We start from the raw sequence: 21,813 nt of genomic DNA on the forward strand, positions 1-21,813 counted from the left end.
TCTTTTGACCCACAGTAGGAAACCACTTGCTCATCAATGCATAATTGCAATAAAGTTGAAAGCTGCTGTAAGTTTTGTATTTTTATTATATATATATATATATATATATATACATATATATTATGTAATTATGCACACATTGCCTATTTTATTAAATGTCTAGAATTAAAGCACTTTTTTACCCCAATGAGCTGAAATGCACAAATTGGAAGTTAAGAACCATATCCATGTTTTTCCAGATTACGTAACTCATGCCGTCTTCCACAATATTATGTGTTTCCTGTAGGATTTTTTTCCTTATATTTAACAACCCTACAAACTGGAGAATCAAGCAAATATTATTTCAGGGTTGTATGGGTCAAAAAAAAAAAAGTACAAACTTGGATGTTTTGGATTTTTTTCCCCCCCTGCCAAATACATATAGTTATTGGCTTTTCCTTTAGGTAACGTGACCGTATAGCACATTTCTCTTTCATACCTGAAACCTAGATATTGGGGATTGCTTTGGGAACACTTTACAATGACTCGAACTATCTCATGATTTGTTTTTCTGAATTGATGATGCAGAGGGGTAATTACATGTGTTATTCAAGGGCAGTGAGACAAATCATAGTGTCTTCACCAATCTCCAAGAAAAATTGATCCCATCACTGTCTCGACTATATATTTCTTGTCTCTAACAAATCCTTTACTAATTATGTTGCATTATTTTACATGATCACTCTTTTACGGTCGTATCAATACAACCCAACCATGTGTGTTTATAGTTACCTTTATTAATGAAATTAATGTACCATTAAGCCATTTTTTAAAAACCATTTATTAGAAACATTAGTCGTGTTTGTTGCTATTTGTCTAATAACTGTAAAAGAGTATCTAGTGCTATAGTGTGGTATTTGTTTTCTAAATATTTAATTACTGAGCTGTATTACGAATCACTTGAGATAATGATTCTTACAACAAATAACTTTGAGGGGGAAAAACAAAATTCCACAAATTAAGACTACAGAGTAACATAGGTTTTTCTTGATTTGAGTCCTCTGTTACTTGTCCAGCGTTGACCTGACAGGCGAGGGTTAAACGCAGTAATTTATGTTAGAAGGTAGCTTATCCTGTGCTGTACACCCAGCACATGTAATTTGGTGATAAGGGCAGTAGCCTTTGATTTATTGCTAAAGTTCATTTCCTGAACTTTAATTGGATATGCCCTGCGCCTTTTAAAATCCTGACCTGTGGAATATATAAAATTAGTCACTTTGACACTTTTTTTTTTTTTTTACTTTCTAAAAATGAGGCGTTTATTGTCGGCATTTTATATACCGGTAATTGTATTTGCTTCTACAAGGCTTTGCAGTGAGATATTTATTATGACCGTTATTACGTTGCACTTTGTATTTTCAGCAATACTTGCATGCAGGGATTGTCTTTCCTTGTGTAGTGTTTGGAGTGGTAGTTTCTTGGATTTAAAGGTTTTGATCCAATCTCTTTACTTCTCTTTTACATATTATAACAATATCAGTCCCTAAACCACCCTTGTCTTAGCCTTTGCCATGTAGGGGCAGAATTTAAAAAAAAAAAAATTTTTTTAAAGGGTCACTCCAGACTCCTAAACAACTTTACTTCGCTGAAAACCTTTGTGTGAAGTGTGTTCGTTTTTTTTTTTTTTGCTAAAAGTAATTTCAATTTTTTTCATTTTTTTTTTTTTTTTTAGAAATAAATTCATCCGGTTATACCCCCTGGTTTTCAAGCAGACAATCGGTCCTGTTACTTCCTGGTTTCATTTGCTCAATGCAGCTGACCACAAGAGGCAGCAATTGCCCAAAACACCTGACTTTCAAAGACTGTATTTGGAAGTCTGTGATTGGACAGCCACAGAAAGTCTGGGCGGGGTTAGAAGGGGAAGGTTTGCAAGCTTATTTTAGATATATACACAATTTAATGCATGCAAGTTTTCAATTGGGATATATCTACTTAACAGTGATTTTTTTTTTTTTTTTAAATGTATTTTGTGTTTGGGCAGTGGAGTGTCCCTTTCACTGTTGTTATACATAGAAAAAAATAAGGCACTGCTCTTTTTAACGATTTCAAAGACCACTAAACTAAGTAAAAACAAAAAACATACATTCAAGGCAAAACAATAGGAATTAAGTTACAGTATATAAACTATACAAGTCTGCCACAACGGCAATTTACCCAATTTTGGCAGATCCTATTCTAACAACATACTGACTGCTATTATAAGATTAACCCACTTACATGGCAATTTTAGCCATCAGGGGCTCTCTATAATTCAAGGTTTAAAGGGATACTATAAGTGCCATGAATACAAAGTGCAAATGCAGCGCACATATTAGACCTTTCCATAGGAAAGCATTGGGAAAATATCCGACACTGGATGTCCTCATGCAGAGCGCTCTCCACAATAAGAGCTATCTCTTGTCCATGTATATCATTGCAAGCATGACCTGATTCTTAAAGAGCATAGGTGATTTGCATCAAGTGCCTTGTTGTGCTTTATGCAGAAATTAGTTTTAAAGGATGCTCCTTTTTATTTTTGTTTTTTTTTAAATATTTTTCATAGGCTTTAATTTACACCCTCACTTATTGGTGAATCCCCATAAAATAGTCCAACAATTATTACAGGGGCAAAAAAAAAGTGACAGTCATTTTTACATTAGCTTATTTGCAATTGGTATCTGTTCCAAATAATGTACCTTTGGGAGGGAGTGGACACCTTTTGTGTATGATTGATTGAATCAAATAAAAAGGAACTGTCACATACAAAAATGTTGCAGTTCCTCCTTTTTAGGACACAGAAGATCATACAAATGAATTATTAACTGGCCATGGTCTCGGATAACCAATTTCACTGGGTCATTGGTCATTCCAGGATGACCGTGGATCTTCTGGAATTCCACATGATCACCATTTTAGAATTACTACTTGTCAATGTGTAAAGGCAAATTATCTGCCTATTCAGCATATAAAGAGTCTTACTGATTCCAAAGGAAGCGATGGATAGAAATGTCTTTTTTTTTTTTTTTTCTTCATGCATTCGATACCAAATTTAAAAAAACAATGCAATACAAAAATTGTCTTCAAGTAGCTGCTCATTTCAGTCTATTTGATCCTATCCCACATCTGTTACCTCCAGTAAGAGGGCATGGATGTGCCCCTACATCCCTGTTCAAAAAATTCTTAATTCTAGGATAATACAAATATTAAATGCACTATATTGGTTCAGGAATGTTTTGTATGTTACTATATTAAATCCCTTTGAAAAGGGTAATGGATGAAGTTGAGCAATCGAGCTATACTGTGACATGTGAAACATTCCACAACTGGTGTGGTAGAAATATTTCAGACACACTAGCAAATATTTACTTGTTCTGGATAGCTGAATAGGGTAACCTCTTCTGCAAATTATGAACCAACTCAAAGGTGAAATCTTTAGTTTCCCTACCGTCATGAAAGACTCTATTCTTTTGAGTATAAATCCATCTAAATCCTGTGTAAAATGCTTTCTAAGGACTTTGGTTACATTTCAAAGCAACAGATGTTTCACCTGCAGAGAGAGATTATATGTCATGGCCTGTGTGTCTAGATGTACAAATATAGCCTACAATGTACAGTGAAACATTCTAAGCTGGTTAAAAAGTTTAAATCCTGTTTGCCACTTTTTTGTAGTTTTTAAAATACTTTGGAGCATAGTATAAGTTGTAATTGTGAAGATTCTAAGAATATTAGTATGTCAAAATGAGGGACACCTAGGGATTGGCAGGAATGGATGAAGGTGAGGGATCGGTGCTCTCTGAGTTAAGGGGGGTTGTAGAAGGGAGAGTGGGGAGGACTAAATACTTCTACATAATACAAATCAGGGGGAAGTGTATGTGTATATGTGTTGGGGGGGGCATATATAACAAATATCTTATCAGCACATGACCGGTTGGGTTACACTACTTTTCAGAATCCCCTTTTTAAATCCTCAGTTAGTGTTATTATATGTTGGCAGTAGGTGGAGGGGAGTGTTAGTCAAGGATATTTTGACTATTCTTTTCCCAACCTCAGAAACCTTGGGTGGGAGTTGACCACAGGTACATGGCTTGTATATTTCAGGGCTCTCCCTTGTTGGGGACCGCCTCCTGCCTCTGGTGGCGGGAGTAGGTTTTCACTAGTGGAGTCTCTTACCCTATTAGAACTCTTTGCTTTTTTGGTATAGTGGTGTTTGGGAGGGTTTTATGACTGCTCTTTATTTTTTTTTCACTAGATTTTTTTTTTTTTTCAATTTCAGCCTCTCCTTTAAAAATCTTTTTACCTTTTCCCTGAGCGCCTACCGTTTTCTTTTATAGACTGAACAGAGTTACTCTTCCAGACAGTTATCTCTAAGGGGAAGATAAGTTGCAGGAAATGAAGGAAATCGATAAACTCTAAAGGACCAATGACTTTCCATATCCTCTATCTGTTTGTCCGTCCATCCATCAATCCCTCCAATATTGTTCTCAGAGTTCTTTTGTCAAAATAAAATGTTTTTTTTTTCCTGTCCATAGCTTTATACATCTCCTCTGCTAGGACATTCCATGCCTGTGTGTGCTTTCCAAGAATACAGATTGCTATGGTCTTTGGTCCTAAAGGGGTTGAATAAAGCTGTGCTCCCAGGTGCCCTAAGAATACAAGACTCTACAAATGAATGAACAGTATGTGGCAGATTACACCACCCTAGCACACATACCATGTGATTACCTTGCTGACTCAATGTTACTCCTTAATCCTATTGTATCCCTGTTCGGAAGAGGCATTTATTACCTTTTGTATTTATGCTCGCTCCTGTTTAGAAACCTTCTCCAAACATGAATGATTCCTCTTATATCTTGGCTGTCTCTCTTTTATTTATCTATTAGAGTGGTCACTTTAAAAATGATGAAACATTTTTTTAAATCAAGTTATATTGCCATTGTCATTTCTTAACTATACTTTATACAATAATTAACTGTGAAACATTTTCCTTCAATCAATGTACGGTATATCACGTTTTTTAGCTTTAGTTGAAGGGAAGGGGTTAGAAGAATGCCTTAGGGAGCATATAATAACCGCATCACCCCAACAGAATCTGTGTAATTTGCAGTTTTCTACTGGGCTGGAAACCATATGGCTAATTGGGCTGTAATAGCACAGCCTAACTGGCCTATTTTTTTTATTTTTTTATTTATTTATTCTGTTAATCCTTGCTCCAATATTGCATTTGGTCTTCTAAGGGACATACCACTGAAATGTTTTATTTATTTTTATCATGACTTCTTTTGTCTAAAAACTCCTATTGATTTCAAAACGCAATGTGAAGAGGAGCCATAGAAAACCATTTTTTTCTTTTTTTTTTTTTCTTTCTTCTTCTAGTAGAACGAAATGGTTATTTAACTTGCAAAAAAATTAATAAATGTTTTCTCAAAAGCTCATTTATAATGTGTAAGGAGAAAATGCTTTGAAATTGTAACCATTCTGTTTTCTGATACTTTCTCCCACCATCCCATATCATGATAAGCCCTGGCATCTTACGAAAAGGATAAAAAAAAGTGGGGGGGTACACACACACAAAAACACATTTTGTGAAATCAAAGTAAGTGTTTTTAAGGCTCCCTTGTTCTGCAGAAGCAATCATAGAAGGTTGAGTGACTTCAAAGCAGCTCCCTTCTCAACAGTCTCATAAATCTTACTTCTAAGTATTAGGGTAAGTCAGCCAAGACTCCTTCCCAGCCCACGCTGTGGATAGCACAAGTATGTGTTTGTCTAAAGTAGCTCCACAGACCGAAAGGCCCGTGTTTGTGAAATATTTCAGTGAGGGAGTATTCCTGCTTTGAAATGGATTCTAAGATTTAATTTCATTTGGATAAGATCTTGTGCTTGGTTTCACTGGAAAATAAAGTATACATTTTTTTTTCTCTATTATTATTTTAATAAATTAAAGGACCACTCTAGTGCCAGGAAAGCATACTCGTTTTCCTGGCACTAGAGTGCCCTGAGGGTGCCCCCACCCTCAGGGACCCCCTCCCGCCCGGCTCTGGAAAGGGGAAAGGGGTTAAATCTTACCTTTTTCCAGCGCTGGGCGGAGAGATCTCCTCCTGCTCTCCTCCTCCGATCCTCCTCTTCTCCTCCCCGTCGGCTGAATGCGCACGCGCGGCAAGAGCTGCGCGCGCATTCAGCCGGTCACATAGGAAAGCATTCATAATGCTTTCCTATGGACGCTGGCGTGCTCTCACTGTGAAAATCACAGTGAGAAGCACGCAAGCGCCTCTAGCGGCTGTCAATGAGACAGCCACTAGAGGACATAGGGGGAAGGCTTAACCCATTCATAAACATAGCAGTTTCTCTGAAACTGCTATGTTTATGAAAAAATGGGTTAACCCTAGAAGGACCTGGCACCCAGACCACTTCATTAAGCTGAAGTGGTCTGGGTGCCTAGAGTGGTCCTTTAATAGGCAGAAATCTATATGTAAGATTTGAGGTTTATTTTTTTTGTAATTTTTTTTTTTTTAGAAAATTGTCTTTAATTCTTGCAAATCTGTCATTGTTTTGCGAAGCTCCACTCCTCCATCTCATATCATCCTTACCCTTGCGTGATCCAATCGCAGACTCCTGTGATTGGACCGCTTTGCTGCTCTTTTCCACATAGAGAAACCAGCGATTGGACAGCTTTTGAGAGTTGGAGTAATTCTTTAATGTCCACAGATGTGAGTTTTGTCATTACTTTCACTATAAATATGTATACTTAGAACCTGTGTGAATAGTTTTTATATTGAGTTTTCAAAATACAGAGTCAAGGAAAACTATTAACGGAGAATGTAGGAAAGGAAGCGCAAAATATTTTCACTTTTGGATTTGTGGACTGTTACTCATGATCCTCAGCCAGTCTATAAGTATTCTGTTCTCTAAAACGCTGTCCTCAAAATTTGCAGTGCCTAGGTTTATCATCATTCACATGGGTGTAGAGGAGAAGGGATGGAGGGAATGGGTATGCCCTAGATCAGGGGTAGGCAACCTACGGCACTAGTGCCATGCACGGCACTCGAGGTGTCTTTGCACGGCACTCAAGGCTGCTAGAGTCAAACAGGCTCTGGCCTATCAGGAGTCCCAGTAAAACTTCAGATATCTGCTAATCCGAAAAGGTGGTGAAGGACAATCCTCAATTTATGCATTGCAGCACGTAGAGGTAGTGATCGCAGATCACTTCCTCCCAGCACTTGTGAATAGGAAGCCACTCTGTAGTAGAGCAGCTCGCAGTTGCTGTTGCAGCTCCTGTCCTTGACATGTACCTGGCCGGACTAGTCCCCACTGGAACCCAGGGAAGCCACCCACACTGCTAGATATACACAGAAATGCAGAATAACCCTCCCCTCATACAAATAATACAGACAGCCCACACACAAACGAAACACCACGAACAATCCACATACATGCACACAACCCCACATGCAATACCCCAAACAGCCCCCACACACTACCAAACACACACTTTGACATATCCATCCACACACAATTCCACAAGCAGCACCCATACACAGCTTACATTCATATGTATCCTACACAATACCATAAACTACTCATGAACATAAACAATATAATAGCTCATATACGCAGGGCCTTCTTTAACGCGGGGCAAACTGGGCAGCTGCACCGTGAGCCCTGCTGGCCTCAACTATTTCTTACCCTCTGGCTGGTAATCTGCACACTAAGGAGGCCCACCGGGTGGCCCATGCACAAAGGACCACCCGCTGGGCTTCTGTCAGCAGGGACCCGGTCACACGCTGAGGTGCTTTAACAGTGCGAGCGGGCCCCTTGCTTTTCGGCAGCAGGCTGGGAGGAAGTGACGGCCACGCATCACTTCCTCCCACAAAGAGAGGAGCGCGCAGGAAAGAAGAGTAGGCAGATTGGAGGGGGGCTGGCCAAGAGCTCTAGGCCCCAACTCCCAACGCCTTCAGCCACCAGCAGGAAAGGTAGGAAACTGGAGGGTGAGTTTTAAAGTGTATGTTTGTGTGTGTGTCAGTATGTTTGTGTGTGTGTCAGTATGTTTGTGTGTGTGTCAGTATGTTTGTGTGTGTGCCAGTATGTTTGTGTGTGTGCCAGTATGTTTGTGTGTGTCAGTATGTGTGTCAGTATGTCTTTGTGTGTGTCAGTATGTCTTTGTGTGTCAGTATGTCTTTGTGTGTGTCAGTATGTCTTTGTGTGTGTCAGTATGTCTGTTTGTGTCAGTATGTCTGTGTGGGTCAGTATGTCTGTGTGTGTCAGTATGTCTGTGTCAGTATATCTGTGTGTGTGTGTTTGCAATCCCGCCAACACCACATACAAACATATTCCACAAAAACACACAAAAACTGCTTGGTGCTAAATACAGACCTGCAAACATGAGTAAATGGTAAAGCCCCAGCTGTCAGTGCTATTCTGGAGTTGCACGACAGATGGGGATCTACCTTTTAATCACCCGTGCAACAGGGAGACCGCCAAGAATTCTTGCACCTCTCTACTTTAGGTCCGCCACTGTGTTGAGGTGGAGGACGTGATTGCATGCCTGGGAAGGGGGGGGCAGGGTCCAGGGGGCCCTAAGCAAATGCTTTGCCCAGGGTCCAGTCATTATTAAAGACAGCCCTGCATATATACGCACAAATACAACGATACAAAGCAATTACAGTAAAAATAACACAAGCAGAATACGGCAGCATACACACCTCGATTTATAAAAAAAAAATAGGACCGGCACGCTACGGGACATCACAATCCTATATCGGCACAGTGCTGCTAAAAGGTTGCCTACCCCTGCCCTAGATAATCTAGTAAAGGGATAGCTTGAGGGGTTACAATCCCTACTAGTATTGATGATGTAGCTTTTAAGATCTTGAGACAAACTATCAAAACAAAACAAGTGCTATTTTGGATGCAAATTGCTAAATGTTAAGAATTTTTTTTATTTATTTAGGGTGGGCCAAAATAAAGAGTATGGTTTGAGGAGTCAATAACTTTTTATTTTTTATTTTTTTATTAATGAATCAATTTCAATGATATTACAAACAGTGAGTGCTTAAAATATGGAGATTTGTTTGACTAGGTATGGAATAATCTTTTAAATAAGCACCATTTGCTGACTCACAGGTCAGGCTATTTTTTGATTGCATTGTTCATAGCATTAGTTAATGCTTGAGGCTCCGATGCTAGCATCTCTGCACGAATATTCTCCTTGAGCTGCTGAAGTGTACGCCGTTTGTTTACGTACACCTGCTACTTCAGATATCCCCACAGGAAGTAATCCGGAGCTGAAAGGTGGCAGTCAAGTAACCTGGGAATTTATTGATATTATCCAAACCGTTTTCTCAGGATGTCCATTGTGGCACTGGCTGTATGTACAGTAGCACCATCCTGTCGAAACCATATTTCAGGATGGCTTTTTCTTTGTGTAAAAATAATAGACCTGCCATTTTGAAAATAAACTTTCAATACTTGTTGTTCCTTCGTGAAATTACCCATGATGAGTCTCCCACGACTCAGGTGTAATAAATATCTGCAACACAACAAAAAGGTTTCAACTATTAACATGTTATTTACCTGTCAAATCCTACTCTGAATATTGTCACACCCTGTATATTCAAAGCATTGCTAATCCCTATATCTTATAGAGGTCATTACTAAAACTAGGGTTAGCTCCACTCAAAAGAACCAAGTGTGAGATGTAAAGGAAGCCTGCCTGCATAGTCCAGAACTTGCATCATACGATCAGCCTAGATCAAGCATGTCAAACTCGCAGCCCACAATGGGCATCTTTGCGGCCCGGCGAGCCATGAGTACATGCTGGTGTTATAGCAGAGTAGGATCTTGCTTTCCACACATTGCAGGTGCCTACTCTGCTAAAACTTAGCCGGCTGGGGAGGAGGGCCAGCGAGGGAGCTCAGTGTTCTTGCTTCTCAATGCTCTCTCTCGCGCGCCGTTTGTAGTGAAGCCCGGGCGCTGGAATATGACATCATATTCCGCCACCTGGCATCACTACAGACGGCGCGCGCGAGGGAGCAGTGAGGAGCAGATAGAAGATCCCCACTGGACCCCAGGGAGAGGTCCCACATCAGCTCCCAAAGGTAGGGAGCAATAAAAAGTCTGTGAGTGTGTGTCTTGGTCAGTGAGTCTGTGTCTGTCAGTGAGTGTGTTTTGGTCAGTGTTGCATTGGCTGTGACTGGACAGTGGATTACCTGGAGGTGCATGGAGGCACGCAACGCCACATGACATCGACGTGTTCCACCTTCACAGGGTTTCAAGAAGTAGCGAGAGGATCAGATTTGGCACAGGGTGGTAGAGGGGGGTTGCTGTGGTTTAGTAGAGGGGGATGCTGTTTTTTTTTTTTTTATATATATACTGTACGTTTTAAAACAAACCTACGTTTCTATGAAAATTTAAGGTATTTTTTTCCGGCCCACATAAACTTAAACATTGTTTATGTGGCCCGTGCTAGACTTTGAGTTTGATATGCTTGGCCTAGATGGCCTCCTATACTGTGAAGGCAAATAAACAGTTACATGTTTAATGAAAGTTATGTGTATTTGCAGTACTGTCAGCCTCAAACCTCCGATTCCAAGAACTCAAGTAATCCTAGAATTTACTATTCCTTTAAGTGAAAACTTGGCTACACCCTTCCGCAAGAGCAGATTATTTGTTATTGTATCTTTAATGTGTGGGAACACTGTTCTGGTATGAATACTGCTAAAAATAACTAGTCTGTCGTATTCACAGACTAGCTAAAATTTATTTTGCTTCTGATTATAATACTGATATTAAAGTCTTTATTTTAATCACCATAGTAACGTGATGGATAGATTTTAAACTGTATCGTGTTCAGTTAGCTGTGTGTCTATTGTCACAACTGACACAATTATATTGTGTATTATATATATTTTTCATTCAGATCTGAACACTGTGGAATCAAAGTACCATACCATTATATATTTTTGTTTTCTTTTTCTTTGACGTTTTTAGGATGCTAATTGTGTGTTGTAGTTGTATTGCCATCATCCACATCTTATAGTCAAGGTCTTAATTTATCGTGAATCTGATCCATCTGGGATATATTTTGTTTTCAATATCATAATTGACAGTTTTGGCTTTCTCTTGGTTTGTAGGTTACACAGAGAACGCTCAGACTGCACTGGGTATGGACAACTCTCCTGACTCTTGGAGGTCAACAATAGTTTGTGAGGTGAGGTTCAAAGCGAAAATAAAGAATTTATATACTGCTTAAGGACGGATTTTTGGAGAAGCCCATCAGTCATGCCTTTTAAACTGAAACTAAGGAGGACCAAACGCTACAATGTATTGAGCAAGAACTGCTTTGTTGTTCGAATCAATCTGTTGGATGACAACAAGATTGAGCTAACACAAGCAATGGATAGCACTGGGTTACAGTGTCTGGAGGCTACTGCTCAAAGACTGGAGTTACGAGAGGTAAGGAGCCTTTTTACTTTTTATTTTTTGCCCCTCATATATGTTAAGCTAATAAAACAGTGGACCTGTCACCTTTAATGTATCTTTCTTTTTATAGAGTAAATAGTCTCAGGAGACATATCATTTATGTAAATTATTTTTGTGCTTGAAGCACATGGTGACCTGTACGGTTCTTGGAGCTTATTTTATTTATTTGTATTTTAGCTATTTTTGTTCTTGCATGTTATTAGACCTGTATAGGGATGTCCCGAACCGTTCGCTGGCGAATAGTTCCTGGCGAACATAGCGTGTTCGCGTTCGCCACAGACGGCGAACATATGCGATGTTAGGTCCGCCCCCTATTCGTCATCATTGAGTAAACTTTGACCCTATACCTCACAGTCGGCAGACACATTACAGCCAATCAGCAGCAGACCCTCCCTCCCAGACCCTCCCACCTCCTAGACAGCATACAATTTAGATTAATTCTGAAGCTGCATTCATTTTTTTTGTTTATTATACATTATCCCCCATAGCCAGTAACCTGTGTTTATTATACATTATCCCCCCCATAGCCAGTAACCTGTGTTTATTATACATTACCCCCCCACAACCAGTAACCTGTTTATTATACATTATCCCCCCCACAACCAGTAACGTGTTTTATACATTATCCCCCCCATAGCCAGTAACCTGTGTTTATTATACATTATCCGCCCATAGCCAGTAACCTGTGTTTATTATACATTATCCGCCCATAGTCATTTATCGTTGGACCTAGGCAGCATGATGTCTTAGGCCGGCACAGAGAGTGTGTTAGTGAGTGAATAATATAATATATATGTTCAGAAACATATTAGTAATATATGTAAATCGGGTTCATGCAAAGAGGGTGAAAAGGTATTAAAGCTTTTAAAAGCTTTCCTCATTTCTTTCTCGGGATGAGGAATATATCGGTTGTAGACTGAGGATTTCCATCTGCCCAATCTTTTAATAATAAGCACTGGAGTGTCAGTGTTGAAGGAGACCAAAGCTGCCCCTATTCTAAATGAAAGACCCGAGACATGGATACAACCCAATCTTAGGAGTAGTGTTCTGATGTAGAAGATGAATTTAGCTGTAGTCAGAGGGATTCAGTGAGAGTAGTGATGAAATGTGTGTGGCATGACTGAGTGTGGGTAAGTAAGAGTCAAGTATTTTAACTGGGCACTAGTTCTAGGTGGGATAAAGTGGTATAGCGGATGGATGAGTAGTTTGGTTCGTTTTAGAGGTTTGTAGAGAAAGTATAAAGTGATCATGATTTTTAGCGATATCCAATATTTTTAAGTTGGTCCCAGTGCCACCACTCATATCTGGTGTCACAATAGCTTGCATTTAAAAAAACAAACAAACTTTTTTGACTGTAATATAATAGCAGTCAGTTTCCTTCACACGTGTGTGTTTCAGGGCCTGCCAGGGCACAGTGTCACACCAGTGCAACTCATATCTGGTGTAACAGTAGTATACATTTAAAAAAAAAATACAGGGGGCTTGTTGTCACCTTTCGGGGACCCTTGGTGTTGTACGTGGCTGGGTGGAGGAAGAGACCTTCAATGACATCAGTGAGGACAAGGAACGGGACATGGCTAGCTTGGTATCCAACCTTGTGCAAATGGGGAGTTTGCGGTTGTGCAAATGGACTGTTTGCGGTTGTTTGCGGTGCGTTAAACGGGGAGTTTGGTCTGTCACTGTGAAGCGGGCGTAACCCTTACACTACCTGATCGATACAACATCATACCTGATGTTTTAAAGCACGTTATTCCAAACAATTTAGGAATGTTAGGTGATTTATGCCCTTTATGGATTAAAACCAGACTCTGCATCAACTATGTAATTTTCCATGGGAGTTTTGCCATGGATCCCCCTCCGGCATGCCACAGTACAGGTGTTAGTCCCCTTGAAACAACTTTTCCATCACTATTGTGGCCAGAAACAGTCCCTGTGGGTTTTAAAATTCGCCTGCCTATTGAAGTCTATGGCGGTTCACCCGTTCGTGAACATTTGCGGAAGTTTGCGTTCGCCGTTCGCGAACGGAAAATTTTATGTTCGCGACATCACTAGACCTGTATTATTATGCATATGAGAGAGCAGAGAATTGACATTTGTGGATTATTCTATCAAACAGCAGCTGCCCCTGGTATCTAGAACACAGTGTCTTTCTGAGCCTTCCAAAGCATTTAAAAACTAATATCTAGTACTTTTTAAGTCTAATCGGTAAACATAACACAAACGGTTTTATTGCAAACATTTTCCAGTCCACTCCAGGAGTAGAAAACCGTTAATCTATTGTTCTTACGTGCAAATTGCAAGGATGCACTTCATGGAACATCGTGCAACAGAATCTACTTTTTATTTTTATTTTATATTTTTTGTTTTGTAAGGCCTGATGCTAGGCTTTTTGAGATTGCATTTTGTCTGCAGACATAGCACCCCCCCTTTCCCCTCTTCCTCTGCGTTTTTATATAATAGGAAGTGAGAGACAAATTAGGAAATAGACTCTTGGCTTCTGGGAAGTACAGTTCTCCATGGACCTGCTTCTGTTCACTTGCGTATGTACTTCTCATTTACCCTCCACTCAGGCTATATTTATCATTGTTGCCAGGTGCTAGATGTTGTGACCCAGTGATACAAATACAATACATTGTTCTATCAGCACTCAATGACTTTTTATACAAATCTTTCAAAGTGTTAAAAAGAGCAGTGTCGACCAGCTTGAAAATTTCATCAGGACATAAAAATTTAGCCTAATGAAGCAGTTTTGGTGTTTAGATCATGCCCCTGCAGTCTGGTTGCGCAATTCTCTGCCATTTAGGAGTTAAATAACTTTTTGTGCAGCCCCAGTCACACCTCCCAGCTTGTGACTTACATAGCCTTCCTAAACTCTTCCTGTAAATAGATATCTAATATTTAAACTTCCTTGTATTGCAAATGATGTTTAATTTAGAATTTCTTATCTCATGCTCTGTTAATAATTTGCAAGACCCTGCAGGAGCCACCTGTATGTAATTAAAGCTCAATCTACAGAGCAGAAGATAAAAACCTTATAAAATGTTACATCTGATTGAAAATTAAACCATTTTATTTTCATGCAGGCTGTGTCAGTCACAGCCAGGGAAGGTGTGGCTAGGGCTGCACAAACAGAAATAAAGTGATTTAACTCCTAAATGGCAGATAATTGAGCAGTGAAACGTCAGAGGCTTGATCTATACACACAATCTGCTTCATCAAGGTAAAGTTGTTCTGGTGACTATATTGTCCCTTTAACCTGATGTTACCATGTGGTAAAAAATTTTTGGAATACTACTTTGCTTCAACTGATGTCATTGGTAGAACCAGGATTGGCCAGGAGTGTCTCAGCCGTGTAAGTTGAAATGTACATAGAAATTGGTATGCCTCAGTATGCCACATCTGTGAACTAATTGTTTTGTAAGCCAGTGAATCTCAGTAGTTACTTTTGCCAATTTCTATAATGATCACCAGCAACCACTGGGGCAATGTTCTAAGATCTCTTGGAAGATGGAATTCTCCAATCCAACTTTACCCTAAACCATAATTCTTTACCAAGGGAGATCTCATCCATTTTTAAATTGGTTAGAATAGTCTTCGTTTTTTTTTTCCTTAGGATGACAATGTCTGCTTTCATCAACGGTTGGATGGTGAGCGCTATAGTTCCCAACCTAGTATATGTGCTTTTGGTAAATAGTGAGGTTTGTATCTAATATTCAGCAAGGAGAAAATAAAATTGGATTTTTAAATTTTTTTTTGTACATAGTTAAGGGACAAACAAACTTGTTTTCCTGGTACTATAAAGTCCTTAGGTGTGTTCCCCCTCCCCCCGCCCTCAGGGCCCCCCTCCCGCTGGGCTGAAGGGGATAAAATCCCTTCAGTCACTAACTTAATCCAGCACCGGGCTCCCTCGGCGCTGGTGACCTCTCCTCCCCCTCCAACGTCAGCTACTGAGTGGAGATGAATGCGCATGCGCAGCCAGAGCTGTGCGCGCATTCAAACCGCCTATAGGAAAGCTTTACTCAATGCTTTCCTATGGACATCTGCGTGCTCAATGCGAAAATCGCCTTGAGCGTAGCAGAAGCGCCTCTAGCGGCTGTCAGGAAGACAGCCACTAGAGACTGGATTAACCCTGCAATGTAAACATTGCAGTTTCTCTGACACTGCTATGTTTACAGCTGCAGGGTTAAAACATGGGGGACCTGGCACCCAGACCACTTCATGGTGCTGAAGTGGTCTGGGTGACTAGAGTGGTCCTTTAAAGGTAAAGTGTTACTTGAAGTACCTCCTTTTAAAGATGCTTGTTTTTGTTTTGTTGTGTGCTAGGCCTTAGAACACTTGAGGGCCTTGTTTGGGCAGGCGTGCAGACAGGAACAGAGACTATATTGAGACATTTTATACTTTCTACAATTAGATGGGATGGGACTGCTTTCAAATAAAGGTTATTTGAGGTTCCAGACTTGGCTACATTGAAATATGTATGTTAACATATGACTGTGCTGCCATAACTTGGGAGAACACAGCAGGTTATAGATTGCATACAACCCTTCTGTACCCACACACTAAAGAATGAGAGGTCATGCAGAGAGCTGTGCCTACACATCTGTGAAATGTGCTGTTTTTTCTGTTTGTGACAATACGCAGTTTATGCTGCAATTATAAAATTAATAATTGTAAGATTGTTTTATAGTAAGCCTTCCCTTATGATAAGACCTAGAAAAACCTTCTATTAAAGGGACATTCTAATCACCATAACCACTGCAGCTCATTGTAGTGGATATGGTTATAGGAAACTACTGTCCATTCTGTGTCACATTGTTTTTGAGGAGTTAGACACCGGAGCCCATGGCCCCAGCTTGCGACATTGCTAACGTGGCACACAAACTTTCTGCATTAGCAATGTTAATTTTGCCCAAGTTTGGATGGCATTAATTGGCAGAGCATGTCAGCTGACTGTTTCGGCCAACCATCAGCTGACTTCTTCCAAATGCAGTTTGCAATCACTATCTCTTGATTAGTAGGCATTTTGTCAAAATGTTAGTGAGCTTTGAACAATAGTTTTATAGGCTTTCTATAATGCTAGATGGAAAAACTGTGCAATACTTGCATACGCAAAGAGTGCCAGAAAAACCTGACAGAAAGGCAAATCAGGTATTTTAATACATTATTGGGGAAAGGGTAGAAGGTTGAATGGATGAAATTGTACTTCCAAAGAGCTTTAAAAACCAAGCAATGACAACAATCAAAGTTCCTAATCAAGATTCCTGAACAACATGGGTGTTGCAGAATGGATGGAACATTTACTTATGTGACAAAACATGACCGAAGCTTCACCAGTGGAGGTTTGTAGAAACTTGCCAAAGTTGCAGCTGTGCCATTGACTGCCAAGGTATGATAGAAGATGATATTGTACAGGAAGAAGGTTGGTTGTTGACATCCAAAGATGTAGGATCCTCAGTCAATGGAATTCCATCCCAATGATCTTTGTAGACTGCCCTGGCTTTAAAAACCCAAAGTATATATCAAGGAGTATAGATCAACAGTACAAGAGTAGGTATCGATGTGCAAGGAAATTTACGCTAATTATGCTGTGCCTATTCACCAAATAGATTACATACTGCTGGGCCATCGGTGCATGTTGAGTTTTTAATGCAAAAATCTCAAAACAAATCAATCGCTATGGAATCCAATGATTCTGGTGGTTGATTATTTTTTTGCCATCTGTTACAGAACTCTCAATTTAAATCTAACCTTGCCAAACACAGCGCCTTCTAGAGGAGCAATCCGTTAAGATCTATAGAATATATTTCTAAATAATACATCACCGACTCAATTTGTAGCCCCACGGAGAAAAGCGCAACTTAGCAGAGGGGGCCTTGACAGGGCTTTGAGGTGGGCTTAGGGGGAGCCTGATGGTGATTGGTGAGTAGTGGTTGGGCTGATAAAAGTGTCATCCGTTTTAGAAATCCCCATTACTAATTTGACTTACCAGGCTGAATTGGTCCCTCCCTTCCTCGGTCCCTCCATTTTTGCATGGGTTACGAGTTTCCCGCTTAGTCACAGCGGCGGGCTGGTATAAGGAAGGTTAAGAGTAGTTAGTTGGCTGGTTAATATGGTTGGTTATATGATGGTAACATGTTGGTGGGTTTCTAGCTCGTTGGTAGCTCAGAACCCGGGTGGTGTAGGGGTGTCAAGGTATACCCCTGCCAGGATCGTGTGGAAAATGTTGGATCTTGTTTGTTAAATTGACGTGATTGTTATATCATTGCCTTGTGATTTGATATGTGGGGAAGTGATAATGTTGGATGTCTGCGGACTTGGGGGGTGGGCCAATGACTTTAAAAAGTTATTTGTATGTTATTGTTGTTATTATTATGATTATAATAAAATTAACCTCTTAAGGACCGGCCTGTTTTTGCGATGTTGTACGTTAAGGACCAGAGCAGTTTTGACACTTTTGTGGTGTTTGTGTTTAGCTGTAATTTTCCTCTCTCTCATTTACTGTTCCCATACAAGTTATATATTGTTTTTTTTAGGACAAGAAGGGCTTTCTTTACATACCATTATTTGTATCATGTCATAGATTTTATTTAAAAAAAAATAAAAAAATATGGTGAAAAATTGAAAAAAAAAACCTCGTTTTTGGACTTTTACTTGAAAAATCTTTTATCTACAAAAGCTAATGAAAAAAACTGCTAAATAGATTCAATTTTTTTTCCGAGTTTAAAACACCCAGTGTTTAGATGCTTTATTGCTTTTTTTTTGTGCAAGTTATAGGCCTATAAATACAAGTAGGAAATTGCTGTTTCAATATGTGTGTGTGTGTGTGTATATATATATATATGTGTGTGTGTGTGTGTGTGTGTGTGTGTGTGTGTATATATGTATGTATGTGTGTGTGTGTGTGTGTGTGTGTGTATATATGTATGTATGTGTGTGTGTGTGTATATGTATGTATATATATATATATATATATATATATATATATATATATAAATGCAGACAGCTCTTGCACTCTTCACTATTTGTAAAGTACCTGGTGCTCTGGTAGCTCATGCACAGCAATAGAAAAAATATACCAGCACTCCTAGGAAATCCTAGGAGTGCTGGTATATTTTTTCTATTGCTATATATATATATATATATATATATATATTTTAAATTTATCAATAGTGACATTGTAACACCGTTATCTGTCATAAATCCCCGAATCACACCTCACATGTACATATTTTTTTAAAGTAGACAACCCAGGGTATCCAATATGGGGTATGTCCAGTCTTTTTTAGTAGCCACCTAGTCACAAACACTGGCCCCCCAAAAAATATTTGTGTGTTAAAAATGCAAAAAATTCAACGGTGCGACAAAACTAATACAAAATATCAGCCTATGCCGATGATATCCTCCTCACACTTACAAACCCACTCCAATCCATACCCCCCCTACTGGCACTACTGGACGAGTACAAATTAAACTCTCTGGGTACAAATTAAACCTAGACAAAACTGAATCACTCCCAATCGGGATCCCAGAGCATGACCTGCAAGACCTACGACGCTCACACCCATTTAAGTACAACGACATCAGCCTCCCGTACCTCGGCATACTCCTACCGGCTAACCCCGACTCCATGTATGAATTAAACTACCCCCCCTTAATCCACAAAGCCTACACAGACCTCCAGACCTGGAACACCATGCCTATTTCATGGATGGGGAGGATAGCCTCCATTAAAATGAACTTACTCCCCAGATTCCTGTACCTATTTCAAACCCTACCCATCCCTATCTCCCGAAAGGACTTCAAAGCACTCCAGACAAAAATCGACAATTTCATTTGGTCTAACAAAAAACCCAGAATACGGAGATCCACAATGTACAAAACCACGAAAACAGGGGGGCTGGGGCTCCCCAACTTCCTACACTATTTCCAAACGGCCCAACTGACACAAATACAACACCTACACGCCCCCCAGGTCTAAAATTATGGGTAGATCTCGAACACGACCTGATGGGTAGAGACCACCCCTCACTGCTCCTCTGGGTCCCCAAACAGTCCAGACCCACCACTCCACAAACGTCCCCATCCCTCAACACCTCTTTTCAGGTATGGGATAAGACCACACCGAAAACCCAACTTATCAACTCCCCCTCACCCCTAACCCCAATCCTACGAAACAAACAATTTCCCCCCGGGATGAATCCCCGAGACTTCGCGCATTTCGAGGACAATGATCTCTTCCGTTTCTACCACTTCTTTCAATCCAACCAGCTGCTCCAATTCCCAGATTTGCCCCGGCACACGCCGCTGACCACCTTTGACTACTTCCGGTATCTCCAGATCCGCAGCTTCCTTCAACACCCCCTCCACTCCTCCACGGCCACCGCTACCCTGACCCAATTCGAACGAGACTGCTTACATTCTCCGATACGCAGAGGCCAAATCTCCTTCAGTTACCTCCAACTAAACTCTTCCTCCCCGACAGAAGCATACGCATACACCAAGGCATGGGAAAGGGACATTGGCCCCCCCAATGACCCGTCAGACTGGTCGGCAATATGGGAGGCAACTGCTTCCCTTACCATATGTGTAAACCATAGGGAACAGGCCTATAAAACGCTCCTCAGATGGTACCTGATGCCCCTAAAGTTGAAACAGATGAAATGCTCGACCACTGACGAATGCTGGAAGGGCTGCGGGTCTCAGGGTACCTATATTCACGCCTGGTGGCATTGCCCACACATAACACAACTCTGGACAAAAGTGGCAGACGTAACATCAGCTCTCCTACACACTGAGATTCCACTAGACCCATGTATCTGGCTACTATCCAAACCCCATACCCCCCTATTTAGGGCACAAAACAAACTACTCGCCAAGATCGCCTTATCCACGCGTCGCACAATCGCCGAACAATGGGGCAACAAACACATTCCCACCCTGGACACAACCATCAAGAAAATAGAGGAAGCCAGGGAGATGGACAATCTATCGTCCCTACTCCACGACACAACCCACCACCACAACACAATATGGGACCCCTGGGTCATATATAGACTGACCCACCCTTAAAACCTCCCAATTCCGGAAGACAATCGCCCACGACCCCTCCAAGATATCACTGCTCAGACCTTCCCTAACCCCCACACCACTCCTCAACCCCCCCTCACACAGCTGCCGACTCTCAATTGGAAACAACGGCAACACGACCCCCCCCACAACACCGACTCCTCATCACCCGAAACCTACAAAGGGCGAACACCCCCACCCCCCTCCCTCCCTAACTCTCACCACGAAACCCACACCCCCCAAAGCAGGCTCCTGACCCGAAACGCCCACCACAGAGCACTGACTTAGACAGATCAAGGCCTATCCACCAGACCAACCCCGCACCATGACGTGAGGAACGGGCCTCACGGAGACCCCCCCGCCTTCCAACCACCCTACCCGTCCCTGTAACCCCCCCTAGACGTACAAGGTACTAGCCCATATACACGGCCACTGACTTACAGCCCACCTCCTGGACATTCCGGAGAACAACAGCCAACGTCTCCGCGAAAGACTATCGCTAATGACATCCGATACACCAACCACAACTATCTCAGTCTCCTTATCCCCAATCCTGAAATGCCAAACCGTAACTCACCTGAATATAAGGATTGTACTTGTACCCCTCCCCTTTTTTTATTCTGTATCCTGCATTAACAGTTGAAAACTTTGAAAATAAGGATTGTACTTGCACCCCTCCCCTTTTTTATTCTGTATCCTGCATTAACAGTTGAAAACTTTGAAAATAAAGAATTTTGGGGAAAAAAAAAAAATGCAAAAAATTCTAACTTTTGGCCGGTGTTTGTGACTAAGTGGTTACTAAAAAAGTCTGAACATACCCCATTTGCAATACCTTGGGTTGTCTTCTTTTGCAAATGGTATGCCATCATAGGGGTAATTCTCATTCCTGGGCTACCATATGCTCTCAAAGGCAACCTAACCAATCTGAAAAATTTCAATAAAAAAAAAGAAGTAAAATCAAGCCTTATATTTGACCCTGTTACGTTCACAAACACTATAAAACCTCTACATGTGGGGTACTGTTATACTCAGGAGACTTCGCTGAACACAAATATTAGTGTATCAGAACAGTAAAATGTATCACAGCAATAATATCAGTGAAAGTGCCGTTTGTGTGTGAAAAATGCAAAAAACTTCACTTCCACTGACCATATCATCGCTGTGATATGTTTTACTGTTTTGAAACACTTATATTTGTATTCAGCGAAGTCTCCCGAGTAAAACAGTACCCCCATGTACAGGTTTTAGGGTGTC

The 21,813-nt window shown here is 40.7% G+C and overlaps 1 protein-coding gene across 1 annotated transcript in view; it reads left to right on the top strand.

Moving 5' to 3' along the window:
• Positions 1-21,813, top strand: part of PTPN14 (protein tyrosine phosphatase non-receptor type 14) — a 104,072-nt gene that overhangs the window by 25,174 nt on the left and 57,085 nt on the right. Inside the window, exon 2 of the mRNA XM_063443836.1 lies at positions 11,145-11,466. Within this exon, the coding sequence (XP_063299906.1) occupies positions 11,293-11,466 (174 nt within the window). The 5' untranslated portion in view covers positions 11,145-11,292. The remainder of the gene's footprint in view (positions 1-11,144; positions 11,467-21,813) is intronic.

This window comes from Pelobates fuscus, chromosome 2 (assembly GCF_036172605.1).
Source record: "Pelobates fuscus isolate aPelFus1 chromosome 2, aPelFus1.pri, whole genome shotgun sequence".
NCBI classification, from domain to species: domain Eukaryota; kingdom Metazoa; phylum Chordata; class Amphibia; order Anura; family Pelobatidae; genus Pelobates; species Pelobates fuscus.